Here is a 27,349-nt window from a genome sequence, read left to right as displayed (position 1 = left end):
GATATTGCTGGAGTGACATTGTTGCAGTTGGCATTTCAATATAAACAATAGCTTCACTAATACAAGACATGAGCAAAGGAAAGTACATGATGAACTCCAGCCGACAGGTCTACAGAAGTCACCAGGAAGGCATACAGAAAACACAAGTATACGTTTATCATATTAATGTAATGTAGTCCAGCTATAATACCAAAATTTAAGTATCTCATTTTGTACTGTAACGGTCTAGTCAAAAATAAACTTTCATGATTTAGATAAGGCATGTAATATTAAACAATTTTCCAATTTACTTTTATCATCAAATTTGCTTCGTTCTCTTGGTATTCGTAGTTAAAAGCTAAATCTAGGTAAGCTCATACGCTAATTTTGTAGCCCTTGAGGGCCGCCTCTTATCTAAATGTATTTTGACAGTTTTTTTCTCAACTATAGTTCATGTGTGCCATATACAGTTGTGCTCATAAGTTTACATACCCTGGCAGAAGTTATGATTTCTTGGCCATTTTTCAGAGAATATGAATGATAACACAAAAACATTTCTTCACTCATGGTTAGTGTTTGGCTGAAGCCATTTATTATCAATCTACTGTGTTTACTCCTTTTAAATCATAATGACAACAGAATCTACCCAAATGACCCTGATCAAAAGTTTACATACCCTGTTGATTTTGGCCTGATAACTGCACACAAGTTGACACAAAGGGGTTTGAATGGCTATTAAAGGTAACCACTCTCACCTGTGATCTGTTTTCTTGTAATTAGTGTGTGTGTGTATAAAAGGTCAATGAGTTTCTGGACTCCTGACAGACCCTTGCATCTTTCATCCAGTGCTGCACTGACGATTCTGGATTCTGAGTCATGGGGAAAGCAAAAGAATTGTCAAAGGATCTGCGGGAAAAGGTAATTGAACTGTATAAAACAGGAAAGGGATATAAAAAGATATCCAAGGAATTGAGAATGCAAATCAGCAGTGTTCAAACTCTAATCAAGAAGTGAAAAATGAGGGGTTCTGTTGAAACCAAACCATGGTCCGGTAGACCAACTAAAATTTCATCCACAACTGCCAGGAAAAATTTTCAGGATGTAAAAACAAACCCACAAATAACTTCAGGTGAAATACAGGACTCGCTGAAAACATTTGGTGTTGCTGTTTCAAGATGCACAATAAGGAGGCACTTGAAAAAAGATGGGCTGCATGGTCGAGTTGCCAGAAGAAAGCCATTACTACGCAAATGCCACAAATTATCCCGCTTACAATACGCCAAACAGCACAGAGACAAGCCTCAAACCTTCTGGCTTAAAGTCATTTGGAATAATGAGACCAAAATTTAGATTTTTGGCCACAACCATAAACGCTACATTTGGAGAGGAGTCAACAAGGCCTATGAAGAAAGGTACACCATTCCTACCATGAAACACGGAGGTGGATCGCTGATGATTTGGGGATGTGTGAGCTACAAGGCACAGGATATTTGGTCAGAATTGATGGCAAGATGAATGCAGTATGTTATCAAACAGAACCCCTCATTTTCCACTTCTTGATTAGAGTTTGCACACTGCTGATTTGCATTCTCAATTCCTTGGATATCTTTTTATATCCCTTTCCTGTTTTATACAGTTCAACTACCTTTTCCCGCAGATCCTTTGACAATTCTTTTGCGTTCCCCATGACTCAGATTCCAGAAACGTCAGTGCAGCACTGGATGAAAGATGCAAGGGTCTGTCAGGAGTCCAGAAACTCATTGACCTTTTATACACACATACTAATTAAATGCAAACAGATCACAGGTGAGGATGGTTACCTTTAATACCCATTCAAACCCCTTTGTGTCAACTTATGTGCATGTTATCAGACCAAAATCACCAGGGTATGTAAACTTTTGATCAGGGCCATTTGGGTAGTTTCTGTTGTCATTATGATTTAAAAAGAGTAAACACGGTTGACTGATAATAAATGGCTTCAGCAAAACACTAACCAAGCTAGTCACAGAGGTAAAAAGTGTATTAATATAACAGTGTTGGTTATGCAACATTGAGGAATGGGTTATAAAGGGATTATCTATCTTTTTAAACAATAACATTTCTGGTGTAGACTGTCCCTTTAATTATTCCACTTTTGTACTTAATATCTGCACTCTTTTCTGGTGATTTATAGTAACATCTTGGCTTTGAATCATTTTAATAGCAGATCGTCCTATCTCTTTGACTAATATAACACACTTCTGATTTTCTTTTTCATTTTGAACTCTAGTTTCGTTTACCATCAACCTCTATAAAAACTAAGGTTAGTGGATGTACTTTTAGTAGTGTCAAAAGGTTGTCTAGTCCCTCTGTTATTGAAAAAATTACCTCATGAAGTAGATTTGTGAGTACTAAATAAATAATAATATCATACACAATAGGCCAGATTACAAGTCACGCTCTAAATATTTTTCCCTAATGCACAAACACAGTAGAAAGTAAACTTTTAACGCAGGGGAGTTAGTGCTCGTATTACAAGTTGAAAGCAAGTTGTTAGTGTGTGAGCAAAACCCAATGTGCACTAACAGCTGGCTGGATATGTGAACAAAAAGTAAAGTCTCGCTGAAGAGTTGCGAACACTTACTTGAAAAGTATGCACACAAGCACTCTGGGCCCAGACTGGTGGGCAGTTATTGCGATACAAGACTTATATATAAAATATAACTTTTATTAAATTATTAAACTTAAAATTAAGGTAACACACAATTAAAATCAACACAGACACTGATTTGTGTTATGTTGCAATAAATGTGTTATGTGGAGATTAATTGTGAATCAACACCTTTCTGTAAAATTGTGTACTATTCCCCACAATGGCGTTAGTTACAATTCACTCTGAATGTGGTAAATAACTTGATTATAAAGAATGTAGATTGGATCTTATCCTATCTATTTATTGTCCTCTATTACCCAGTAATAAACTATTACCCAGTTTACAATCAAATTTGCTCCAGTCTGGGTTAGGATCAATCCTCATAGGGGCTGAATCAAAAATATATACTTGCTATTGTGATGCCCACTGTGAGTACTTTCTATAACCCTGTTAAGCTTGTTTATGACCTTGATTGCAATATTATCTTTTGAAATTATATGTTTCTCATAATGTGGTCTGTATATTCTTGTGCAATGAAATGTTGACACTAAATGTACATATATCTTGTATAGCGTTTCTTGTATCTGTATAATTCCTTGCTCATAGAGCAGGTATTTGATTACTCACTGGTGATTGTTGGATTCCTGTGTAAGTTATTTATATCTACCATGTAAAGGCACATAAAAGAAGCAATATTATACACATAGGTTGCTCAACACATGGCCACTTTTGATCTAATGTGATCAACGCCTCTTACCACCAAGTGAATATATTTAAAGCTACATGAGTCAGTTTGCCTCGTACTCAGTTTGCATTTTGAGATGAAACATTATGAATTGGATAGTTGTAAATATTCTCCTCTGTGTGCTGTGTAATGCTTACTCATAAACAAAATTAAATTTATTGTACTGCGCTACCTTGCATCAGTTAGCGATATTTAATTATTATGTACATATATTCTATTAGGTCAAGAAATAATTTTGTATCATTTGCCTACTATGTAGCGAGTGCTGCATAAATGTAGCAGTGCAAAATTAAATCTATTATGCTACATTACCAAGCATCCATTAGCAATATTTAGTTGTTATATGCATGTATTCTATTAGGTCAGTAAGTTGATTTATATCTTTAAGCTACTGTGTAGCAAGTATTAAAAAATATATATAGCAGTACAGAATCAAATCTGTTATGCTGCGTCACCTTTCATCTATTAGCGATATTTGGTTGTTGTATACATATATTCTATTAGGTCAATAAATTATTTTGTATCACTTAGCTACTCTGTAGCAAGTACTGAGAAAATGTAGCAATATAGAATCAAATCTGTTATACTGCGTTATCTTACATCAGTTAGCGGTATTTAGTTAGTATATACATATATTCAATTAGGTCCATGAATTGTTTACTTAGCTACTGTGTGGCGAGTATAGAAAAAATGTTTGACAATTGGTTGTTGGAAAAATCAATATTCAGTATACCATCAAAAGTGAAAAAGTTGAAATTCAGTATACCACATATAACAAGATGTTAATTTTAACAGAGCAACATCTCACATAATAGTATGATTCACTTAGAATAATTCTTGATTTTATCATTTGAGCACTCTTCATCTTCACAGTACTGCACAAACATTCACAATCACTGTCACACATATACATACACAAAAAAACGTTGAGTAACACAAAATGAAAAACTGTAGGGTTTTTTAAAACGAGTCAATTATAACAGCTTTCATTAATTCAATCGGAACATATATATACAATGAACTTGACATATCCTGCAGTAGACTGTACCAGCATTACATCATTTAACAATGACTACCGAACTTGCAAGTCAAGATTAAAAATCACGATGAAAGACATATCAGAATCATTAACGATAGCATTGGAATCGAGCTATAAAGTAGAACGAAACGAACTATTCATGAAGAATAGAACCTGTCAATCATACAGTGAGTCTTATTTTCAACCGATCACAGAAGAGATTGGGCGGGACTTCCGGTATTAAGAATGTTTATATTCCCCAAGAAACAGCGGCTTGCTGCCTTTGACAAAGCCCGGAGGGGCGAAACTAGTTAGGGGATCCTTTGTGAGAGTTTGGGCGCTCAAATTTTAACTAGCCAACACTGGCTTGTTGATGATTCAGCATTAATACTTTTCGCTCCACATTAATACTTTTCGCTCCAACAGTTAATTTGTTGCACAGACTGAGTTGGGTCAGACTTAGTTAGAGTCATACAACAATATTGATTTCTCCAACAACCAATTGTCAAACATTTTTTCTATACTCGCCACACAGTAGCTAAGTAATACAAAACAATTCATGGACCTAATTGAATAGATGTATATACTAACTAAATACCGCTAACTGATGCAAGATAACGCAGTATAACAGATTTGATTCTGTATTGCTACATTTTCTCAGTACTTGCTACAGAGTAGCTAAGTGATACAAAATAATTTATTGACCTAATAGAATATATGTATACAACAACCAAATATCGCTAATAGATGAAAGGTGACGCAGCATAACAGATTTGATTCTGTACTGCTATATATATATTTTTTAATACTTGCTACACAGTAGCTTAAAGATATAAATCAACTTATTGACCTAATAGAATACATGCATATAACAACTAAATATTGCTAATGGATGCTTGGTAATGTAGCATAATAGATTTAATTTTGCACTGCTACATTTATGCAGCACTCTCTACATAGTAGGCAAATGATACAAAATAATTTATTGACCTAATAGAATATATGTACATAATAATCAAATATCGCTAACTGATGCAAGGTAGCGCAGTACAATAAATTTAATTTTGTTTATGAGTAAGCATTACACAGCACACAGAGGAGAATATTTACAACTATCCAATTCATAGTATTTCATCCCAAAATGCAAACTGAGTACGAGGCAAACTGACTCATGTAGCTTTAAATATATTCACTTGGTGGTAAGAGGCGTTGATCACATTAGATTAAAAGTGGCCATGTGTTGAGCAACCTATGTGTATAATATTGCTTCTTTTACGTACCTTCACATGGTAGATATAAATAACTTACACAGGATTCTAACAATCCCCAGTGAGTAATCAAATACCTGCTCTATGAGCAAGGAATTATACAGATACAAGAAACGCTATACAAGATATATGTACATTTAGTGTCAACATTTCATTGCACAAGAATATGCAGATCACATTATGAGAAACATATAATTTCAAAAGATAATATAGCAATTTGATTGTAAACTGGGTAATAGTTTATTACTGGGTAATAGAGGACAATAAATAGATAGGATAAGATCCAATCTACATTCTTTATAATCAAGTTATTTACAACATTCAGAGTGAATTGTAACTAACGCCATTGTGGGGAATAGTACACAATTTTACAGAAAGGTGTTGATTCACAATTAATCCCCACATAACACATTTATTGCAACATCACACGAATCAGTGTCTGTGTCGATTTTAATTGTGTGTTACCTTTATTTTAAGTTTAATAATTTAATAAAAGTTATATTTTATATATAAGTCTTGTATCGCAATAACTGCCCACCAGTCTGGGCCCAGAGTGCTTTGTGTGCATACTTTTCAAGTAAGTGTTCGCAACTCTTCAGCGAGACTTTACTTTTTGTTCAATTATCAATTTTATGCACTAGCACCATCTACTTTCTTGATATTTTGTGATTATAATATTTTTCAAATAATGATGTATAGTAACAAATAAAGGGAGAAGCCCTAGTAGTGCCTTTGTTCGCAAGTTGTAACATGGCCTTCGGATATGTGACCGTGTTTACTATTCTCCCCTAGACTTAAAGAGAGTGATATTTAAAAGAAAAGAAAAAACAAACACATTGCTTGCACGTTAACCCGACAAGACCTACAGTGCTTATAAAACTATTACATTCCAATGTTCTTCACATAGAAGAAAATGACACGCATGTGATATTCTAAGTTTGGCTTTTTGTACTCGTCTAGTTAGCGCACGAGCAAAACCAATTTACTTTTAACTCATAATTCAAGTGCAACCCAGCAAGTGCAAAAAGCTTACTTCTAGCGCAGTAAACACTCGAGCGGGGGTGTTAATTAGTGCTCCACTTGTAATCTGGCCCAAATTAGGTGGGAGAGATATCACACAAACAACAGTAGACTTACTTAGTGAAGCTGCAGATGAGTAAAGGCCATTTAAAAATAGAAAGTATGTGCTTTATGGAAATCCTATAGATTTACTATGACTGGAATAGCATCTCTAGTCTCTCTGATTCATATGTTTTTTTTTTGTTTTTTTATTTTGCAAATTTCCAAATTAAAACATCTCCTAATTAATTAAAATAAGTATAATAGCAATAAAATGTTTATAGAAATATAAATAACCTAATTTGCGGGGTCATATAAGCAAAGTAACAACGACTTTTTAATAACACATTATGGAGTCTATTTAACAAGGGCCGGATGGCCCCTGTTCCCCTTGTTTCAGCGCGAGCCTTCAGGCTCGCCGGAAACAGGAGTTAAGAAGCAGCGGTCATGTATGATCGGGCTGATTGACACCTCCTGCTAGCGGACGATTGGCTGTAAATCAGCAGGGGGCGGTATTGTACCAGCAGTTCACAAGAACTGCTGATGCAATGATAAATGCCGACAGCGTATGCTGTCTGCATTTATCGATGTGCGGCGGACATGGTTAGCTATAGCGGATATATAAATAGACCCCTATAAGACTGTTTATTGTGTTCTTGGATCATTAGTTTTAATTATTTATTTATTTTTGTGTCCAGAGAATGATCGCTGTTTTTTTATTGTAGGTAAAATCAGTTCACAAATGAATTCTGCATGCAAATGATTTTATTTATGCTTAAAACAAAGAATTGAAATAATGCTTATGAATTATTTAAATGTGATAATTATGAAATTTCTACATCTATTTATAATTTTTTTAAAAATAGGCTAAACTAAATAAAGTTATGTTTATGGACCATATCAACTATTAAGCCTGTTTGTTGGCTGCCTCATAAATCATAATTTGTTTAGTCTGTATATTCACATACATGATATGCATATATGTATTTTGCCATGTATCAGTGTCATTGGCCTCTAGTTATCAAAGTCTGGCGGACCTGATCCAACAGTGCGGATCAGGTTCGCCAGACCTCGCTTAATACGGCGAGCAATATGCTCGCCATATTCAGCATTGCACCAGCAGCTCACAAGAGCTGCTGGTGCAACGCCGCCCCCTGCAGAGTCGCGGCCAATCGGCTGCTAGCAGGGTGTTGTCAATCAACCCGATCGTACTAGATCGGGTTGATTTCCGGTGATGTCTGTCCGCCTGCTCAGAGCAGGCGGACAGGTTATGGAGCAGCGGTCTTTGTGACCGCTGCTTCATAACTGCTGTTTCTGGCGAGCCTACATATGCCCCATCATAATTTGGAGGTGTTTTACACATAATAATATCATGCAGACAGCAGGTAGCTGTCTGTCTGTCCATCTGTACTCAGAACTATACACAGACAAACCTTTGAGTTATGGAATAAAGACAAGATTAATTCCTTTAATTTAAAAGTTATATATGTTATTTTGAACTTCTAAAACAAGGTTATTTCTTGTTTTAATGCTCTGTATATGCATCGGATGCCACTAGCACATATCTCCCTTTTAAAATGGCAAATCAATTTGCCCTTTTGGTTTAAGTAATGTTTAAAGTAATTTAAATTCCCATATGCAGGATATCTTAAAATAAACTCTGTTTCAATCTCCAATTCTACTAAGTAAATTAACCTGAGTATTTTAGGGTTGTAATTCAGTTAAATGTATGGTTTACTTGTGTGTACCTGTATGCATGTACATGTATGTAAGGTTGTGTTAGTGACAGAGTGCATAAATAAAGGAAAGGCTGAAATGAAATGGCTAACACTACTTGTGTGTACCTGTATGCATGTACATGTATGTAAGGTTGTGTTAGTGACAGAGCGCATAAATAAAGCAAAGGCTGAAATGAAATGGCTAACACTACTTGTGTGTACCTGTATGCATGTACATGTATGTAAGGTTGTGTTAGTGACAGAGCGCATAAATAAAGCAAAGGCTGAAATGAAATGGCTAACACTACTTGTGTGTACCTGTATGCATGTACATGTATGTAAGGTTGTGTTAGTGACAGAGCGCATAAATAAAGCAAAGGCTGAAATGAAATGGCTAACACTACTTGTGTGTATCTGTATGCATGTACATGTATGTAAGGTTGTGTTAGTGACAGAGCGCATAAATAAAGCAAAGGCTGAAATGAAATGGCTAACACTACTTGTGTGTACCTGTATGCATGTACATGTATGTAAGGTTGTGTTAGTGACAGAGCGCATAAATAAAGCAAAGGCTGAAATGAAATGGCTAACACTACTTGTGTGTACCTGTATGCATGTACATGTATGTAAGGTTGTGTTAGTGACAGAGCGCATAAATAAAGCAAAGGCTGAAATGAAATGGCTAACACTACTTGTGTGTACCTGTATGCATGTACATGTATGTAAGGTTGTGTTAGTGACAGAGCGCATAAATAAAGCAAAGGCTGAAATGAAATGGCTAACACTACTTGTGTGTACCTGTATGCATGTACATGTATGTAAGGTTGTGTTAGTGACAGAGCGCATAAATAAAGCAAAGGCTGAAATGAAATGGCTAACACTACTTGTGTGTATCTGTATGCATGTACATGTATGTAAGGTTGTGTTAGTGACAGAGCGCATAAATAAAGCAAAGGCTGAAATGAAATGGCTAACACTACTTGTGTGTACCTGTATGCATGTACATGTATGTAAGGTTGTGTTAGTGACAGAGCGCATAAATAAAGCAAAGGCTGAAATGAAATGGCTAACACTACTTGTGTGTACCTGTATGCATGTACATGTATGTAAGGTTGTGTTAGTGACAGAGCGCATAAATAAAGCAAAGGCTGAAATGAAATGGCTAACACTACTTGTGTGTACCTGTATGCATGTACATGTATGTAAGGTTGTGTTAGTGACAGAGCGCATAAATAAAGCAAAGGCTGAAATGAAATGGCTAACACTACTTGTGTGTACCTGTATGCATGTACATGTATGTAAGGTTGTGTTAGTGACAGAGCGCATAAATAAAGCAAAGGCTGAAATGAAATGGCTAACACTAGCAGAATAATTCTTGGGTAGAACTCATTTCTTCCAGGAAAGTAATTGTATGTATTGGATAACAGCAGAGATTTGGACAGCATTTAAGTTAACAAACCCTCTGACAGCTTTGGGATTTTCCCTGTGTTTTATATTAAAAAACATGAGCATGGTGTATGGGCTTGGCAGATAAGAAGAGAAAAATGAATTGGCAAATACTTTTTTTTCTACACAAGACAGGAGAGGAATGTTTGAATAAAGTGTAAATTGGACAGCTTGACTGGCTGATCACAGCGCTGATATGCAGAGATTTAAGTCTTTCCTATTGTACATAAAATAGTGATTTGGCAGTTCTGCAAAGGGACTGTAAATAGTAATACAAATCTTCTGCTTTTAGCAAAAAATGAAATCAAATACAATTTTTGCTTGAATATAACAAATATAGATTAGAAAAATGACAATTTATTAAAGGAATTATAAGCCTTAAACATATTTTAATGCTTAATGTATTTTTAATACTTTACTTTTTTAATACAAATTGTTAAACAAATGTAACACCTCTGATTTTTTGGAGGGTTTTCTACCTCTCTTACTTTATGGTGCATATTTATCAAGTTCCGTATGGAGCTTGATGCTCCTTGTTTCCGGCGAGCCTTCAGGCTCCCCGGAAACAGAAGTAATGAAGCAGTGGTCTAAAGACCGCTGCTCCATAACTTGTCCGCCTGCTCTGAGGCCGCGGACAGAAATCCACCTGATCCAATACGATCGGGTTGATAGACACTCCCTGCTAGCGGCCGATTGGCTGCAAATCTGTAGGGGACGGCATTGCACCAGCAGTTCACAAGAACTGCTAGTGCAATGATAAATGCCGACAACGTATCGATATGCGGCGGACATGATACTCTACTTCGTATGATGTCCGCTAGCACATTGATAAATATGCCCCTATACCTTTAGTCAATTGTCGGTATTTTTTTGTATTGTGTATTGCAGTGTGTGTGTTTGTATAATCACAAAAAGCATAAATTGAATAAATTGAAATATGTTCAAGATATTTATCAATATTTTGAGCCCACTGTTGCATAATAAAAACTTTAGTCATGACTACAGTCCAAACAGCATAATGCATCATCATGAAATTTAGACTACAAGAGCACGATTTACAGCAGTCTCTAGTGCCTTTAAAATTGTGTAAATCTGAGTTATATTTAATGAAATATTTGACTTCAAAATAATGCAAATTATTTTTCTGTAACTTGATGTATAAAGTGTGTTTAATAGAATTGTTACATACTATTTTTTATGTTAACACAATGATCACTTAGCCTTGTGAGTCTGTTCTCTTTAATTATAATTTGAATAGATTCATTTGGGGCTCCAGTGGCAGTATTGAGCCTGTATCTGAAGTATTATGTAATATAATTACTAGGACATACATTTAGATGTTTAATAAAGAAAAAAAATACTGTTTTTTATTTCTATACAAACACCGCAGGTAATGTTTAGGGAATTTACAATAAAAAATGCAAACCAAAATTATCTCTACCTTCAGAAATCATTGTTGTGTACCAAAGATTTTTCATTCACACATGTGAATAAAAATAGCTGTTTTCTGACTATGGGCCAGATTACGAGTGGAGCGCTAACAGTTATGTAGGACTGTGAAATCGCTTTAGCGCAATTGAAGTTAACGTATGTTGAGATAGCATGTCCTCAGAGCTCTGGTTAACTGTTTTGCAAAACAATAAAGTGTCACAAAAAGCATCAAAAATACTTTAAAATGTACAGGTAGGGGCCAATGTATCAATGTCTTGCGGACATGATAGGCTGTAGCATACGCTGTTGGCATTTAACATTGCACAAGCACTTCACCAGAACTGCTTGTGCAATGCCACCTAATCGGCCGCTTGCAGGGGGTGTCAATAAACCCGATCGTACTCGATCAGGCAGATTGATGTCCGCAGCCTCAGAGCCAGCGGATGAGTTAAGGAGCAGCGGTCTTAAGACCGCTGCTTCTTAACTCCTGTTTCCAACGAGCCTGAAGGCTCGCGTGGAAACAGGGGTATTTGGCTCCATTCGGTCCGTGATAAATCGGCCCCTTACAGTCATAATAACACTATCTAATAAAAATGATTAAAAACAAATATTTGCAAAAGTTATACGGCTTAAAGATATGAGGTCTAAGGTTTTAGAAAAAAAAAAGTCAGACAAATGGCTTAACATAGAGATAAATACATATACATGTCTAAACATCTATACGTATGTGTGTATATATATATATATATATATATATATATATATATATATATATATAAATATATATGTATATATGTGAGTACATATGTATTTATGTATTTATATGTGTTTATATGTTTTTACAGACATATCTACACATAAAAAAATCATAAATTCATATGTATCCATATATAGAAGTGCATCGGAGCCCTTTACAGTCACTATTCATATTTCATTAAGTGTTATACTGTATATTTACTGCATTCCAATGTTCTGCACATAGCAGAATATGTTCTATGCATTTTTAAATACATTTTCCTATTTATATCTGTATATATCTACAGTAAAGTAAAGGCCCACCTTAGATTTTATATAATATATTTACAAGAAAAAATGGATGAACTGAATATGAACACCCATAAAGTCTAGACCACTGCACTCAGACACAAATAATTTTATATAAGGGACATTGAGCAGCCCTAAGCGCAAACCATTTATTAGCACAATCACACCAATCATATAAATAAAAACCTACTGGGCTTTCCACTTAAAAAGAAAGTAGCTGGCTACTTGTTAATAGAAAAATAGTGCACCACTTTATAGTCATTGGACTATTAAAGGACCAGTAAATATAGTAGATTTGCATATTGAACAAGAATATAATAAATAACATATTATTATTTGCATGATACCAAAACAATGCAATAGCACTTAGTCTGAACTTCAAATGAGTAGTAGATGTTTTTCTGACACATTTCAAATGTCTATTTCGACTCCCACTGCATCATGTGACAGCCATCAGCCAATCACAAATGCATATACATATATTCTGTGAATTCTTGCACATGCTCAGTAGGAGCTGTTGACTCAAAAAGTGTAAATATAAAAATGCTGTGCACCTTTTGTTAATAAAGTAAATTGAAAAGTTATTTAAAATTGAATGCTCTATCTGAATCATGAAAAGTTAATTTTGACTTGAGAGTCCATATAAGTTATGCATTTTATTTTCTATCTAGAAGTATCTGTCTTTCTGTCTAGTTGTCGGTCTGTCTATTAATATCAATCCAAAGACCCACATAAGAGCAGCTAAGTGTGAGGTAAGTATGACACTCACTTGGTTTATAGTAATCACATTTATTATTCACTCCCACCTAGTTGCTCTTAAGTGGGTTTTTGGATTAATGTGTAATACAAGGCTGGTCAACCTGGTATACTAACAGAGAAGTGCTCATTCTGACAAACTCTGAATGCATCTTTGCTTATTTTTTTGCGCTCCAAAATGTAAATGCTAGTCTATATTTATTTAAAACAACTGTTACTTTTCTTATTACAGCATTGTACTATCATTCTGTGGGTAATATATATATACAAAGTATTAAAAATGATATACAACTAACTTTAGGTTGCATTTATAAGCTGTCACATATAAAGTTTGCCTTAACTGCATCCCCTCACCAAGCAGTGCGGATAAAGAGTTTTGAACATTTGTGTACACAGTATATATGCACACACACTCTCTGTCTTCTAGTGTACAACAGTTTAACCTTTATAATGATTTTATCAAGCAGGTAAGCTGAAACATATAAACCACTAGATCAAAATTGCTGGAAAGCAAAAAGTTAATAGATGACTGTGAATTTTCTTAGTACATCAAAACATTTGATTAACTGGGAAAAAAAGTTAATTCTGCAATCAAAGTAGATGGCTTTTAAGCTTTTTACTAATTGATTTATGCACAGTATGTAATGTTTGTACCTTAGAGACATGAGAGTTACATTTATAGATAAGCCAATTGGTTCCTCTTGGTGCATCACTCTCTTGAGCTGGGATTTTTAATTGATTAATCGTTTAACCTTCAGCACTGAAATACGTTTTTCATTTCTCTTTTCTGTTCTTCAGTGATAGCATTTTAAAATAAAAAAACAAAATAGTTTATGATTATATACACTCTCTCTCTCTCTCTCTCTCTCTCTCTCTCTCTCTCTCTCTATATATATATATATATATATATATATATATATATATATATACAGTATATATTTCATATATTAATACAATAGAATATATTTACTTAACAGGAGGACCTAATTAGATCTATCACTTAAAAAATTTTTTTTAGCTTTTTTATTTTATTTTATGCTTATATAAGAAAGTTTATTTTATGGGGAATATTTTTCACATAAAATACAAAATAAAATAATATAATTAAAACAAAAATGTTTTTATATGAAATAATGTATCATATCGGATGACATATAACAATTAAATAAAGAATATAATGACCGCTAACCACTTTCGATTTCATAATCCTTGTTTTTTTATTATCACTTTAACTCTTCATTCATCCTGTCCTTTTTTTTTCTGAGCTCTCTCTCATCACAGCCTTCCTCCCTCTGACCCCTCTCTATCCTGTGATTTTTGTCTCTCTCTAATCTCTCTCTCACTCCTTGCGACCAGTGTCCTCCTCACTATGACCCTTCTCTGACCCTTACTTTCCTCCCTCTGATATACCTCTTTCCATCATTTGCCTTGCTGCCTCTCGCTTCTAAACTCTCTCTACTCCTTTGGCCCCATGCAGTTCAGTATCTCTCTTCCTCTGTCCAATGTCTTTCCCCTCTAATGTCTGCTTCCCTATGTGACTTTTATGCCCATCTGAGGTCTATAACCACTGGTTCCCTCCTTTTTCTAATCCCCATACACTCTGAATTCTTTCTTTCTGACCCTGGCCTTCTTTGCTCTGACCTTCACTTCTTCCTTCTAACCACTGCTTCCTTCCTTCTGACCTAGCTCTTTCCATCTCACCTTTCCTCTATCTGCACTCTGACTCATGCTTTATGACCTATCTTATCTTCTAACCTTTCTTTAAATTCTCCCCCCCTCTTTCTGAGATCACCCTGTCTCATTGTACATAAATGTAGCGACATAGCTCCTATATTTATAATTCAGAGTTTTATTTTTTTGTATACTTTATTAGTCACAATGCATATCATTTTACCATTGTATATAAATGTAATGCTACACTAACCATTTATCCCTTAAGAGAACTCACCCCCAGTGCAATCCAAACCAACAGCTCTATTAACCACTAATCTGCCCTAACATAATCACCTAACCACCCCCCCAAAATATTAATCCCTAAACTTCCAAAAATCCCTCAATGCCAACTACTCCTACACTACTTAAATATCTAACAGCTAAACCCCCCAGACCAAATTACTTAAAATAAAAAAACACATTACCACAATAAAAAAACACTACTAAAAACAAAATCCTACAGTTGTGCCTATTCTAAAACTAGAGTTCATTTAAAAACAAAACAAAAACAAAACATCCCAAGATAAAAAAAAACTATACTAACACTAGGGCAAGATTTATCAATTTACGAGTGGACAGGATTCACCTGTCTGCATCTTATCGCAAACTGTGGGGCAAATGTGTTCCCCATATTTATCATTGCACGAGGGAACAGGTATGTAAATCTGGCCCCTACCCTCATGCAACCAATTGTGTGAGAGTAAGGCTTGTCAATAACCCAGGTGGAATGAGTTCAGGGTGATTTTCATTGTCCAACTCTTTGATGGAGAGGGTTTATGAAGCAATGGTTTAAAACACTCCTTCATTAATATCATTTGCATGTTCAAATAAGCGAGTCTTCAACCGATCTAGGCATTCATCCTAAAAGTTGCTATAGCTATAGCCCTCAGTAGGGCTTTGTGTAAGACATTGCTCCAAAAAAATAAAACCCCATTTTCAATAAAAGTAACCCATCACCCTCCAAAAAAAACCTACGTAAAAAAACTAAACTAAATTGCCCTGATAAGGACATTTGATAGGGCATTGCCCTAAAGGGATCACAGCTCATTTACGTAATTTTTTTCAAAAACATTTTCATTCTATTGGCTGATTTGAATTAGGATTTGAAAATCAGCCAATAGGAATGCAAGTATACCCCTATATAAAGGGGATGCCTGGCATTCAAACTTTAATGTACGGTGGGTGGCTGCATGCATGCATAAAACATCCTTTATCACACAAATCCGTGTCAATCTTAAAATTCCACATTAACAGCACAAAGTGGAAGGATGGAAAATACACAGTGGTCAGCAAGTTTACAACTGACGCGTTTCGGCTAGATAGCCGTACTCATAAGTTGCTACTTGTCACAATAAAATTTACAAGCTTAAAAAAGAAACAGACCACTTCTGATTGGGTAACCCATTAATTAATTAATTACACACATTCATTGGTAAATGGCTTCATGCGCAACATTTAACCCTTTCATCTTTCCATTTTATGGCTAATCCCACTTAGCTATGTGTTATGTTAAGGGTTCAATATGTTTGATTACATTCTCATGTTTGAACATATAGCCCACGGCTACTACTGGTTTAGTTGTATCAACCTGCAAAAGTTGTGATAAATCTATAGTACATACTGGTCCATGGTGAGGACATAAAAACCATATACCTAAACATTCTGGATCATATTGCCAAACATGTGTATTTATAACAACTATTATCTAACTTATAGCCTTTGAACATGTGCACGCATTCCATCTACACCTTTACACTTATATATAGATGTGCTTCCCATATCATATTCCACATTTACAACTTATCGTATCAATAGTTAAATACTCAAGGTATATATGCCATATAAATGCCACTTTTCAAACTGTGTAGCCTGTAAAAAAGTAGACATAGGGGCTCAGTTTATTTTGACATTTCCAGGACAAGAGTTTCAGAAGTGTACCTGTATGAACTGTAGGTTTACCCATGTTATTTATTTAATAGCGTGCTGTCAGGTTTAGGCTGTGCCTTTTTCTCTTCTTCTTACTTGGGTTACCTCCTCTCACCAAACTCCTCCCACTTCCCTTTAAGAATCTGTTACACCTATTCACAGGTGCTTAGTATTTTGCGTTTGGTGTTAACTAAAGGACATTATCTTGAGCTCCCTGGATCTTACAGCCATCTGATTTCCTCTGTCTGAAAGCAGCTTTAGATCTCTCTGCAAAGCAGTAGTTCTCTCATTCTGGGTAAAGTTACGTTCACCTTTTTTTACCAGCATTAATAGCTATTTCGTGAAACCACGCTGCAGGGTTTTTCCTCTCTACTCTCTGCCTGTCAGCAGCTGCAGTGTTCACCTCTGCCTCCCACAGATTCCTTTTACCTGGACTGCTACAACTGCAACTGATTCATCTGTTCTAAACCAGTTTGAAGCAACTATCATCTCTTACCTATTGTCCTTTCCTGACATCTATCTCCTGTCATAGAAGTGCTAAAGTCAAGCAGTCATTGTTTGTTTTACCATCATCTGCAAACAACTGGATCTGATCCGTTACAGAGATTGACTCCTCCCCCTTCTGATGTCATTACTCAGATTCTCTGCCTTTCTTTACTTGAGAAGTCATTGAGTACTCTGCAGAATCTCCTGTGTGTCGAGGTTTAATACTGTGCAATCTCCTGTTGTCTGTACTTCAGCATACAAGGTACTATCTCATTCAAAGATACATACAATATTAAATCGGATCTGTGTGTAATATGAATAACTGATCCTACATTTCAGACTCTCCTCTTCCTAACTAAAGGAACATTTATTAATTAATTTACCACCTGATTTACTTACTCTGCGATAGTAGGCTAAGAGGTGTAAGTGATACATTTAATTATATAATGCGACTTCAGTAATGGTAGCTGAATACAATTAAAGGCATATACACACCTAGTTCTTGCAATTGTGATCCACAAGTAACAAGTATCCTACACGTGCACAGAATGCCAGAAACAGTATGTAGGGCTCACAACAAGAGAGGTCAGATCTAGGATAAGGGAACATCTATCCACAATTAAGAAGGGCATTGCCAGTACACTATTAGTGCATAATTTTGCCACTGTGCACAATAAGGATACTAAAACCTTTTTCTGGACAGCTATAGAAAGAGTATCCCAACCAACAAGGGGAGGGGATAGAGAGAGGCTCTTAGGTCGACAGGAAGTCTTTTGGATTTTTAAGCTTCAAACAAGATTACCAAAAGGCTTTAACTAAGATTATGAGCTCATTAACTTCTGGTAAAAATATCATCACGTATAAAGTATCATGTACATCATTCCCTATGTATAATTTTTGGTATGTGTTTAAGACTATATCAACTAACAATTTTACATCTTCATATACCTTGAGTATTTAACTATTGATATGATAAGTTGTAAATGTGGAATATGATATGGGAAGCACATCTATATATAAGTGTAAAGGTGTAGATAGAATGCGTATACATGTTCAGAACTGTCAATGTTTAGTTGACTGGCAACAGGCTATAAGTTAGATAATAGTTGTTATAAATACACATGTTTGGCAATATGATCCAGAATGTTTAGGTATATGGTTTTTATGTTCTCACCATGGACCAGTATGTACTATAGATTGATCGCAATTTTTGCAGGTTGATAGAACTAAACCAGTAGTACCCGTGGGCTATATGTTCAAAGATGAGAATGTAATCAAACATATTGAGCCCTTAACATAACACATAGCTAAGTGGGATTAGCCATAAAATGGAGAGAAAGATGAAAGGGTTAAATGCTAAGCATGAAGACATTTACCCATGAATGTGTGTAATTAATTAATTAATGAATGGGTTACCCAATCAGAAGTGGTCTGTTTCTTTTTTAAGCTTGTAAATGTTATTGTGACAAGTAGCAACTTATGAGTACAGCTATTTAGTCGAAACGCGTCAGTTGTAAACTTGCCGACCACCCTGTATTTTCCATCCTTCCACTTTGTGCTGTTAATGTGGAATTTTAAGATTGACATGTATTTGTGTAATAAAGGACGTTTTATTTTTAAACTTATCTCTCAGCTGGTGCTCCTATATTTTTTTTGCTACATCATGAAAATGAAATATACAACATAATATAGCTAACTTCATTTTTATTTTTTGTGAAAAATCTATGTGCAGCATGTTTAAGCCATGTAATACAAGTCCCACTCTCCACTTTGCACCAATTTTGACTCAACACTTTTTGCATCAATTATGACGCAAACTCCTAAACAACCCACACACTAGTGATTTTTTAAACCACTTTTGATTGGAATATGCATAATCACATGATTTATTACATCAGCCAATCTGATTCAAATGTACATTTTAAACTATCACTAATTAATCAAAATGCTCAATACTTGTGTCATTGAACACTCATCAGAACTTGTAAGTGCCATTTGTTACATTGTGTATTATACTTTGAGAGTATGTATATGTGAAATTAGTATTAAATATAAACATTGATGCTGACATTAGGACACTCAATGTAATATTTTAGACAAGGATTTTAAAATTCGAATTGATGTTTGATTCAATATTATCTTAAGCTGATAGCTCAAAGGGATAGCCCACCTAACATTAAACTGTCATGATTCAGATAAAGCAGAAAATAAAATCACCTCTTTACTGTTGTGCTATTTTCAGTGTATTTCTTCCTTCTCTTGAATTTCTTTTTTAGTAAGAAATGTCATCTTATATGCCAGCCCATTTTATAACACCTGTGAAGGGGTGGTTTTTAAAACTAGATTGCAATCAGGAGGTGTTACACAGGTACAGAGAATAAACTGTCCCAGCTGTTAAAATATCCATTGATTGTAAATAAATACATATGATACTCTGATTACGTTATATTCTCAATTATTCCTGTGCAGAATAATAATACATTTACACTATATACATATAGTGGTATAAATAAACACAGAGATATGAAAGGCAACATTGTTTAGAACAAAAAAAGGAATTTAGGGACATGTAAATTTGTTTGCAAAAGATTTCTGACATAACAAACACACACACACACACACACACACACATATATATATATATATATATATATATATATATATATATATACTGTATATATATACACACAAGTATGTGCAAAGATATATGTACAAATTCAAGCATTAATAATCATTTCTAAAAAAAAATGAGATAAAAGCATATCATGACTTCTAGAAATACAAATACACATTAATTTATGTGAAAGTATCATATAACAATTTTTTGTATAACAAATAAATATAAAAATAACTTTCTATGAGATGTTGTTTGTTGAGGTATAAATGTAGCTATTTCTTGGACATTAACAGTTGAAAAATAAAAGATTAGCTTTAGAGAAATGTGCTTGTTCATAAACAGTAATGAAATGGTATAAATAAAGTTGGGAAAAACCTGAATAACCGTGATATCGATGACTGTTAGTTAACACCAGTCCGATGCTCTTCGCACCGTACTTGACGCAAGTGTTTTTGACGGCTTTTTTATAAATAAGGGGATCATATTCAGATCCGCTGCAGCGATGTCTGGCAAGCGTATTGACGCCGGAGAATGCAACATAATTGATGCTTTGATAAATAGGCCCCTAAGGTATTTCTAAAAGGGTTTTTCATATAATATATGCCAACTACATTTCTGCATCTCTTCTAGATGCATTATAAATGTTCTTTACACAACTCATGTCCTGTTAATGTATAAGGATATAGTTGTTGTAATTTTGATTAACAATTGTTGCCCATATATATTTTTAATGTCATTTTAATGTCCTGGTTTTAAATGGAGTAATATGTTTAATGGATTGAGGAGCGGCAGGAATTCAACATTGTTCCTTTAGAGACTGTGGAATATTTATTAATAATGTATATATTTTTTTCTCTATAAATACCTTTACAGAGAATAATAAACATGATCCTTCTACATATTTATACACCATATATAAAATCATGAAAAGTTGGACTAATTGCTACAAAATTATTTATGTCCGTTATAACTGCTTACGATGCACTGCTCTTTCAGATAAGCTATTTAGAAGCATTAATGAATGTGAAATCAATAATACAAAGCTAATTCACTCAAGCACCTATAAAAAACAGATAAATTATGTTATAAACTGAGCAGTTACCAATTAGTGTGGGAAAGTAAGATAAATGAGAAAACTATTATTTGTAAGTTGCCGTTTGGTAGTATTGACATCAACAATAACTGAAACACTTTCAATTAAAAGAAAAAAAAAACATGAAAACCGGCAATGCATATTTTTTTAAACATGTAACTGTTATTTTAACATTTCATTTGTATTGATTTTTAATAGTTTTTTTTTATCAGGCGCAGGGTTAATTTTCACAAATATAGAAGTAATTTAAAGGGCAAGAAACCCCATTTTTTTTCTTTGATGAGTGAGATACAGCATACAATTAAAAAAAAAATACATTTAAATTAAAGGGACAGTCTATGCCAGAAATTTTATTGTTTAAAAAGATAGATAATCCCTTTATTACCCATTACCCAGTTTTGCATAACCAACACTGTTGTGATATTAATATACTTTTTACCTCTGTGATTACCTTGTATCTAAGCCTCTGCAGAATGACCCCTTATTTCAGTTCTTTTGACAGTGCTGATTCATAAATAACTCCTCGGGAGTGAGCACAATGTTATCTGTATGGCACACATTAAATAGTGCTGTCTAACTGTAAAAATGCACTGAGATAAGAGGCAGTTCAACGGCTTAGAAATTAGCATATGACAGTTTATAAACATAGAAACAAAAAGCAAAGCTAACGCATAGTATACATATAACATGTGAGACTAGGAACGGTGTATAACGGTAATATACATCGTAACCAAGTACATTCATAAATTACACCAAACAGTAGTGTAATCCATTGTTCACTCACATCGCTGAATCTTTAAATGGCAAATGAAATAGTTGCTTTCATTAGGAGCAAACAATCAGTCAGAAAACAATCTTTTCACACCGATACTAGCTGAGCCGTCACTCAGCGTCTCACCTGGCTGCCTCTCAATACATATAATAAACCTATTAAACTTGAATAGGAAAGATCCCTAGTAGACTCTCCAGTCCAATTTAACTTTTATCTTAGGGAGCCAATATTGAGAATAGTGTGGTTTTAAAATAAGGGGTTAATCACATTCTTGAAATTGTTTTAAGTAAAATAACTATTTCTGAAACTCGGCAACTATTATTTTTATGTTTTTCCAGTGATCTTCTGCCATTAATGCTCCTGAATCTTAAAATCGGTATCCAAATTTTGTAGATTTAGAGACTACATTACAAGCTAAAGGCCTGTATGCTGTGTTTCTTGAGTTAATGATCTGGCTGCTATTTTTTATTAATGTTAATGTGCTTATCATTCATTATTTAACTTTAACTGATTGAGGTTGCCGTTGTATCTATTTGGTGATGTTGCATTGGAAAACATATTTTCGGGTACTTAGTAATTGTCTGGGGTTTATCAAGTACTTTTAGCTGTTGAATTTGAGAAGTAAAAAATGGCCACGTAAATGTATTGCTAGGCATTGAGAATCTGTTTTGTAATAAAAAAAAAAACAGGACTTGCACATGTTAAGAATAGGACATTTTTTTACAGAAACGATAATGAAAACATTGCTACTGATAAACAATAAAAATAAATCATAGTGTTATAACATTGAAAACGGCAGAGACAAACATGCTGATAATTATCAAATGATAGATTGTGACAATAATTTTGCCTCTTGTTTACTCATTAATCGACTTTTATATACTTCTGATTAACATGAAAGAACCTTTACTATAATTTTCCCAGCACAATATAGATTTACCTTTAATACTAAAATGTTAGCTTCTTTTGCAATATATTTTTTAGCTTTATGCAATTATAGAGCAGTGTAATTGCTTAGAGTTTTTTATAATAACGGTCCTCAGCTTGGCTCTGTTTTGTCCTATGCATAATTACTAAAAGTTTAAAGTAAGACTGAAACCCCTAATTATGTTTTGAGTGCTCGTAATTAGAGATTACGAATAAAGTCTTTTTGTATAATATTTCTTTGGGAAATATCCACATCAAAGTAATCTGGCTGTAAATAGTAACAGAACAGGCTGTATACTTTCCTAAATATTTCTATTTTTCTACAGTTTATCTACATAATTCTCAAGATATTTACCCTTAACTGATGATGCCGTGTTTTCCACTGATGATCCAGTGTTCATCTACCCTATATATAATATTTATACACACATATTTACTGTATATATAGTTTGGCAGTATGAGCATGCTCACTTCTTAGTATATGATAGCTAAGAGCAACTTGGTGGGATTCAGTTATAAATGTGATTATTATAAACCAAGTGAGTGTCGCACTCAACTTCCAACTAGTTGCTTTTATGTGGGTTTTTGGATTGATGTGTAATACAAGGTGCTGAGGCATCAGGAATCTTACTTTATCTGTAGCTAATTAAAACAATGTATATCAGTAAAGCATGTCAAAAAGCTGCTCCCTATGCGTAGAGGTAAGCACCACAGGTGCACAAAATATGCAGATCTTGTAATAAAATAAGCATATATATTGATAGATGGAAAGATAGATAGATACATAGATTAAATAAGTATACCTGTGTATAGTGAGCTAAAAAAAAGGCTAGCACTCACTGGTCTATTCAAATAAGTGAACTTTAATTCCAGAATTAAACTATTTTAGCTTGCTACATTGATAAATGTAAGCACCCTGGTAGTTGTTATTTTGGTGCAGGTGTGCTTCATTTGGATGCTATACATACATAATATCTATGGGCCTTCTGAATATTATCTGATTTCAAAATCTATATCTGTATTAGTTATATAGATATATCTATCAAATTATTGGATAAAATTGAAGACTGATCTATAAGCATGCTTAAGATAGCTGGGTGGGCTTACGTATCTCCCAGTATGTTAGAACCCCACAAATGTGGAATGTGTATGATTATATATATGGTTTGTATGTTTGCATCCCCCCATCAACACTCTCATTGTCTGCATTAATTATCAGTTTGAAGCATGTTTATGTATATATATATATATATATATATATATATATATATATATATATATATATATATATATATATATAAAACAAAAGAAGTAGAAAGCGCACAAATGCACCTACATAGTGCAAATCAATTTATTTCATACAAACACAAACGTGTGGTAAAAAAACCCCGTAGTGTATCTCACAGTATCCAACCTCAAACTATATGAGGTATTTAAAGGCACACATATAGATCACAGCATAGGATGGAGGTTTACTGCAAATCCCAGGTCTCCTTTGACCGTAAGTCCCTGCTGTTAAAACTGTGAGTGTTAATAACACAGATGTTGGAGCCAAGAGCTGCTGTGGTCAAAACAGTGACACCGTGGGAGTCCTGGATGCCGTGCAATCCCCACCAGATATATCGTATATATGTATATATATATATATGTTTATTTTATGATAAGCATGCTTTAAACTTATAATTGATGCGGACGATGGGTGGATGCAAACCTTTTCATGAGTTTTATTTGAGTACAACTTTAAGAACTTTAGGATGAAAAGAAGCTCAAACCGTAAATATTTTTGCTCTATTAAATATGCAATATTTAAGATACTTAAAAAAAATATCAAATAGTAACAGTAAATGTAATATTCAGCCTGAAAAAGAAAGATACATTAGTGAATTAAATTGTTTTTCTTTTATGTACCTCATGATATTTCTTGACTGTTTTTCCAGATGTGCATGTGCAGGACTTCCAGTTTGCAGTTCCACAGCCACAGTTTCCCCCACATCGCTTCACTAGTAGGCAGCGAGGAAAAAACACGGCGTTGGTAACCTTTAGTGCTTCTCTTAAATTTACAGTGTGATTTCTTGGTGTGCAGCTATAACGCTTGACATCTTCATTTAACCGGTCCAAATTAACTAGAAAACAAAGCAAAACACTGTAAGGTAGTTTGGGAAAGAACAATACTCCTTCAATTAATTGCTTATGTTGTTGCCTGTAATAAAAATATTTTTAAATAATATACTCTATGTAAAATTGAATATAGGCCCATAGTTGACTTAAGAATCTGAAAATTAGCTATCTTAAAAATGTTTTGACTGATACTACATAATTCCAAATTTGAGATGGAGAAATATAATACAATTATGATATTTTTGAATTCAAACAATAAAAAATAATATATTAAAAAAGGTAAGCAAAATGAACAATAATATAATAAAGGAGCCATGAAAAAAACAAGTCCTAGCACTCCGTGGATTTAGGGTTAAAAACATAGATTTATTTGAAAAATAATTAAAAAGCCAAACATGAAGGGGTATGTGGAGTGGCTTCCTGATGCATTTTGCGCTACTCTAGCGCTGAATCATAGATAATAAAGAAATACAAAGGTCAACATTAAACTGTTATGATTCACATACAATACGGATTAGGGATCCAAGAAAGGATTTGGGGCTTAAAAGCCCAATGTTGAAATACACACTATTTAAGTTAAATAATAGAATTAAAATATCACACTTTATTAACATATCTGCAACACACACAATTAAAATTACAGCTACAGACTCAGATAAGAGTGGGTTAAATCACATCCAGCTCTATATTCATAAATTTGATGTCCAGCTGAAAATTAAAAAGAAGGGCTAGAGGAACCAAAAGGAGTGATAGATATAGAATCAAAGAACACAGGGAGTCAACTTCCACACTGGCAAATCTATCTATGCACTCAAAGGCGACCTTCTGCCTGCATACTGCTGTAATTCAACACAGTCAGCTAATTTCTAGCTGTTTCCCTAGTTCAACATATTGTTAGCAACATAAATTCAGCCAAGTGTAAGTTTGGACTCTAAGTTCTAGAGTAAACATGCAAAAGTGTAGCTCCAACTTGTATCAAGTCACATTCAGATCAATAAGATCAATAAATATCAAAATTGCTATCAGTTACACAAGATTGCTACAAAGTTTCAAACAAACAAACACGCTCAAGATCACATGCATTCCTTTCGGCCCCACCCATCGACGCGTTTCGTCACTGTGAGGGACTTTGTCAGGGCTTAGGGGCGGCCCAGCCAAGTTGCCTAGTTTTGTAGGTGTATGTTGCTATAGCAACCGTTCATGATAGTGGAGTTCATTTGAACCGTGCTCAACAGCATTATAAATCCATTTTGTAGGTATCAATATTATTTAAGGAGTTGATGTATATATCTAAGTGGTCAATAATGGAAAAGTAACCTGAAAAATATTCCTAATAGTGAACTGATCACATAGGTTTTCTTATATGTATATTCATAATGTGGCATATATATTATATTATTATATTTTGATACATAGATCAATATTTCAAAATTTGCATTGAGTCACAGAATCACGTATACTCCATTACCGGACCGGTGTAAAGAGTGTGTTCTTATCATGTAGGGCAATGTTCATTTCTTTGTATTTGTATGCCTACATCATTACATATTTGACCATATAGGAGAAAAATAGTATACAATATTGATAATATTAGTATAAAATATAATTATATTATACCAATGTCATTTCTTATATTTGTATGGATACAAATATAAGAAATGACATTGGTATAATATAATTATATTTTATACTAATATTATCAATATAGTAACAACAAGTGAACATTATACTATCACAAGGAAGTAAGATCTAGTGTAGATCTGTGGAGCTTAGAAACTGTATGTATTATTAGAATCATCACACTGACGCATAGATAGATCTGATTCCTATAAGTTATCGGATACAAGGAGATCTACATTAGTGAGTCTATGATGCTAGCACCCACAATTTAACAGAACAGCGATATACAGATCTGGTATTTAGGACACCTCTCCCACATCCCTCAGGAAGGAGATAGTGACCATCATATAACCAAGCAATTATTTCATTAACTATTTACTATAGTACTACAATGCACTTAGTACTATATAATTTCTATGCTGCCCCAACTATTTAGATTGTAACATAATTCACTCATACCTACTGCCTAGTACTCAATTCTGAATATTTATGAACTAATTTGGTGACATTTATCCTCAATCAGGCCATATTATATAATAGATATAGTCACCTTTATGGTCTATCTGTACCTTGAGCAAAACAGAGTGTGAATTGTAACCTATTTTTGTTAGCTTTGTGTTTTATTTGTATTATATTAAAAGTTATGTTTTAACGATATCTGGAACAAACCGCCTCAAGTCTGGGCAAAGAGTGCTCACGTGCATTCTTTCAGTGGATAACTCTTTATCCACTATCTTTTTGGACTGGTTTTGTTCCTGTTTTCATCTATCACCCATTTTTATGTCATTTAGTAAAGATCTTCTATCCAATTATTTTGCTCTCTGGTATGCTTTTTTCAAACATTGGTTGGGGTATCCTCTTTCTCTAAACCTTTTTCTTACTTCTTGAGCTTCCTTTTCAAAGTCTTACTCTGTGCTGCAATGTCTCTTTGCTCTAAGGTACTGTCCTGTCGGGATGCCTAATTTTTGACTCTTTGGATGA

General features: G+C 34.2%; 1 protein-coding gene across 1 annotated transcript in view; it reads right to left on the bottom strand.

Moving 5' to 3' along the window:
• The window catches only part of PDGFD (platelet derived growth factor D), a 584,798-nt gene that overhangs the window by 11,478 nt on the left and 545,971 nt on the right, over positions 1-27,349 (bottom strand). The window contains exon 6 of the mRNA XM_053708574.1: positions 24,539-24,753. Within this exon, the coding sequence (XP_053564549.1) occupies positions 24,539-24,753 (215 nt within the window). The remainder of the gene's footprint in view (positions 1-24,538; positions 24,754-27,349) is intronic.

Source organism: Bombina bombina, chromosome 3, assembly GCF_027579735.1.
Source record: "Bombina bombina isolate aBomBom1 chromosome 3, aBomBom1.pri, whole genome shotgun sequence".
Taxonomy (NCBI): domain Eukaryota; kingdom Metazoa; phylum Chordata; class Amphibia; order Anura; family Bombinatoridae; genus Bombina; species Bombina bombina.
This window is presented reverse-complemented; position numbering and strand designations above follow the sequence as displayed.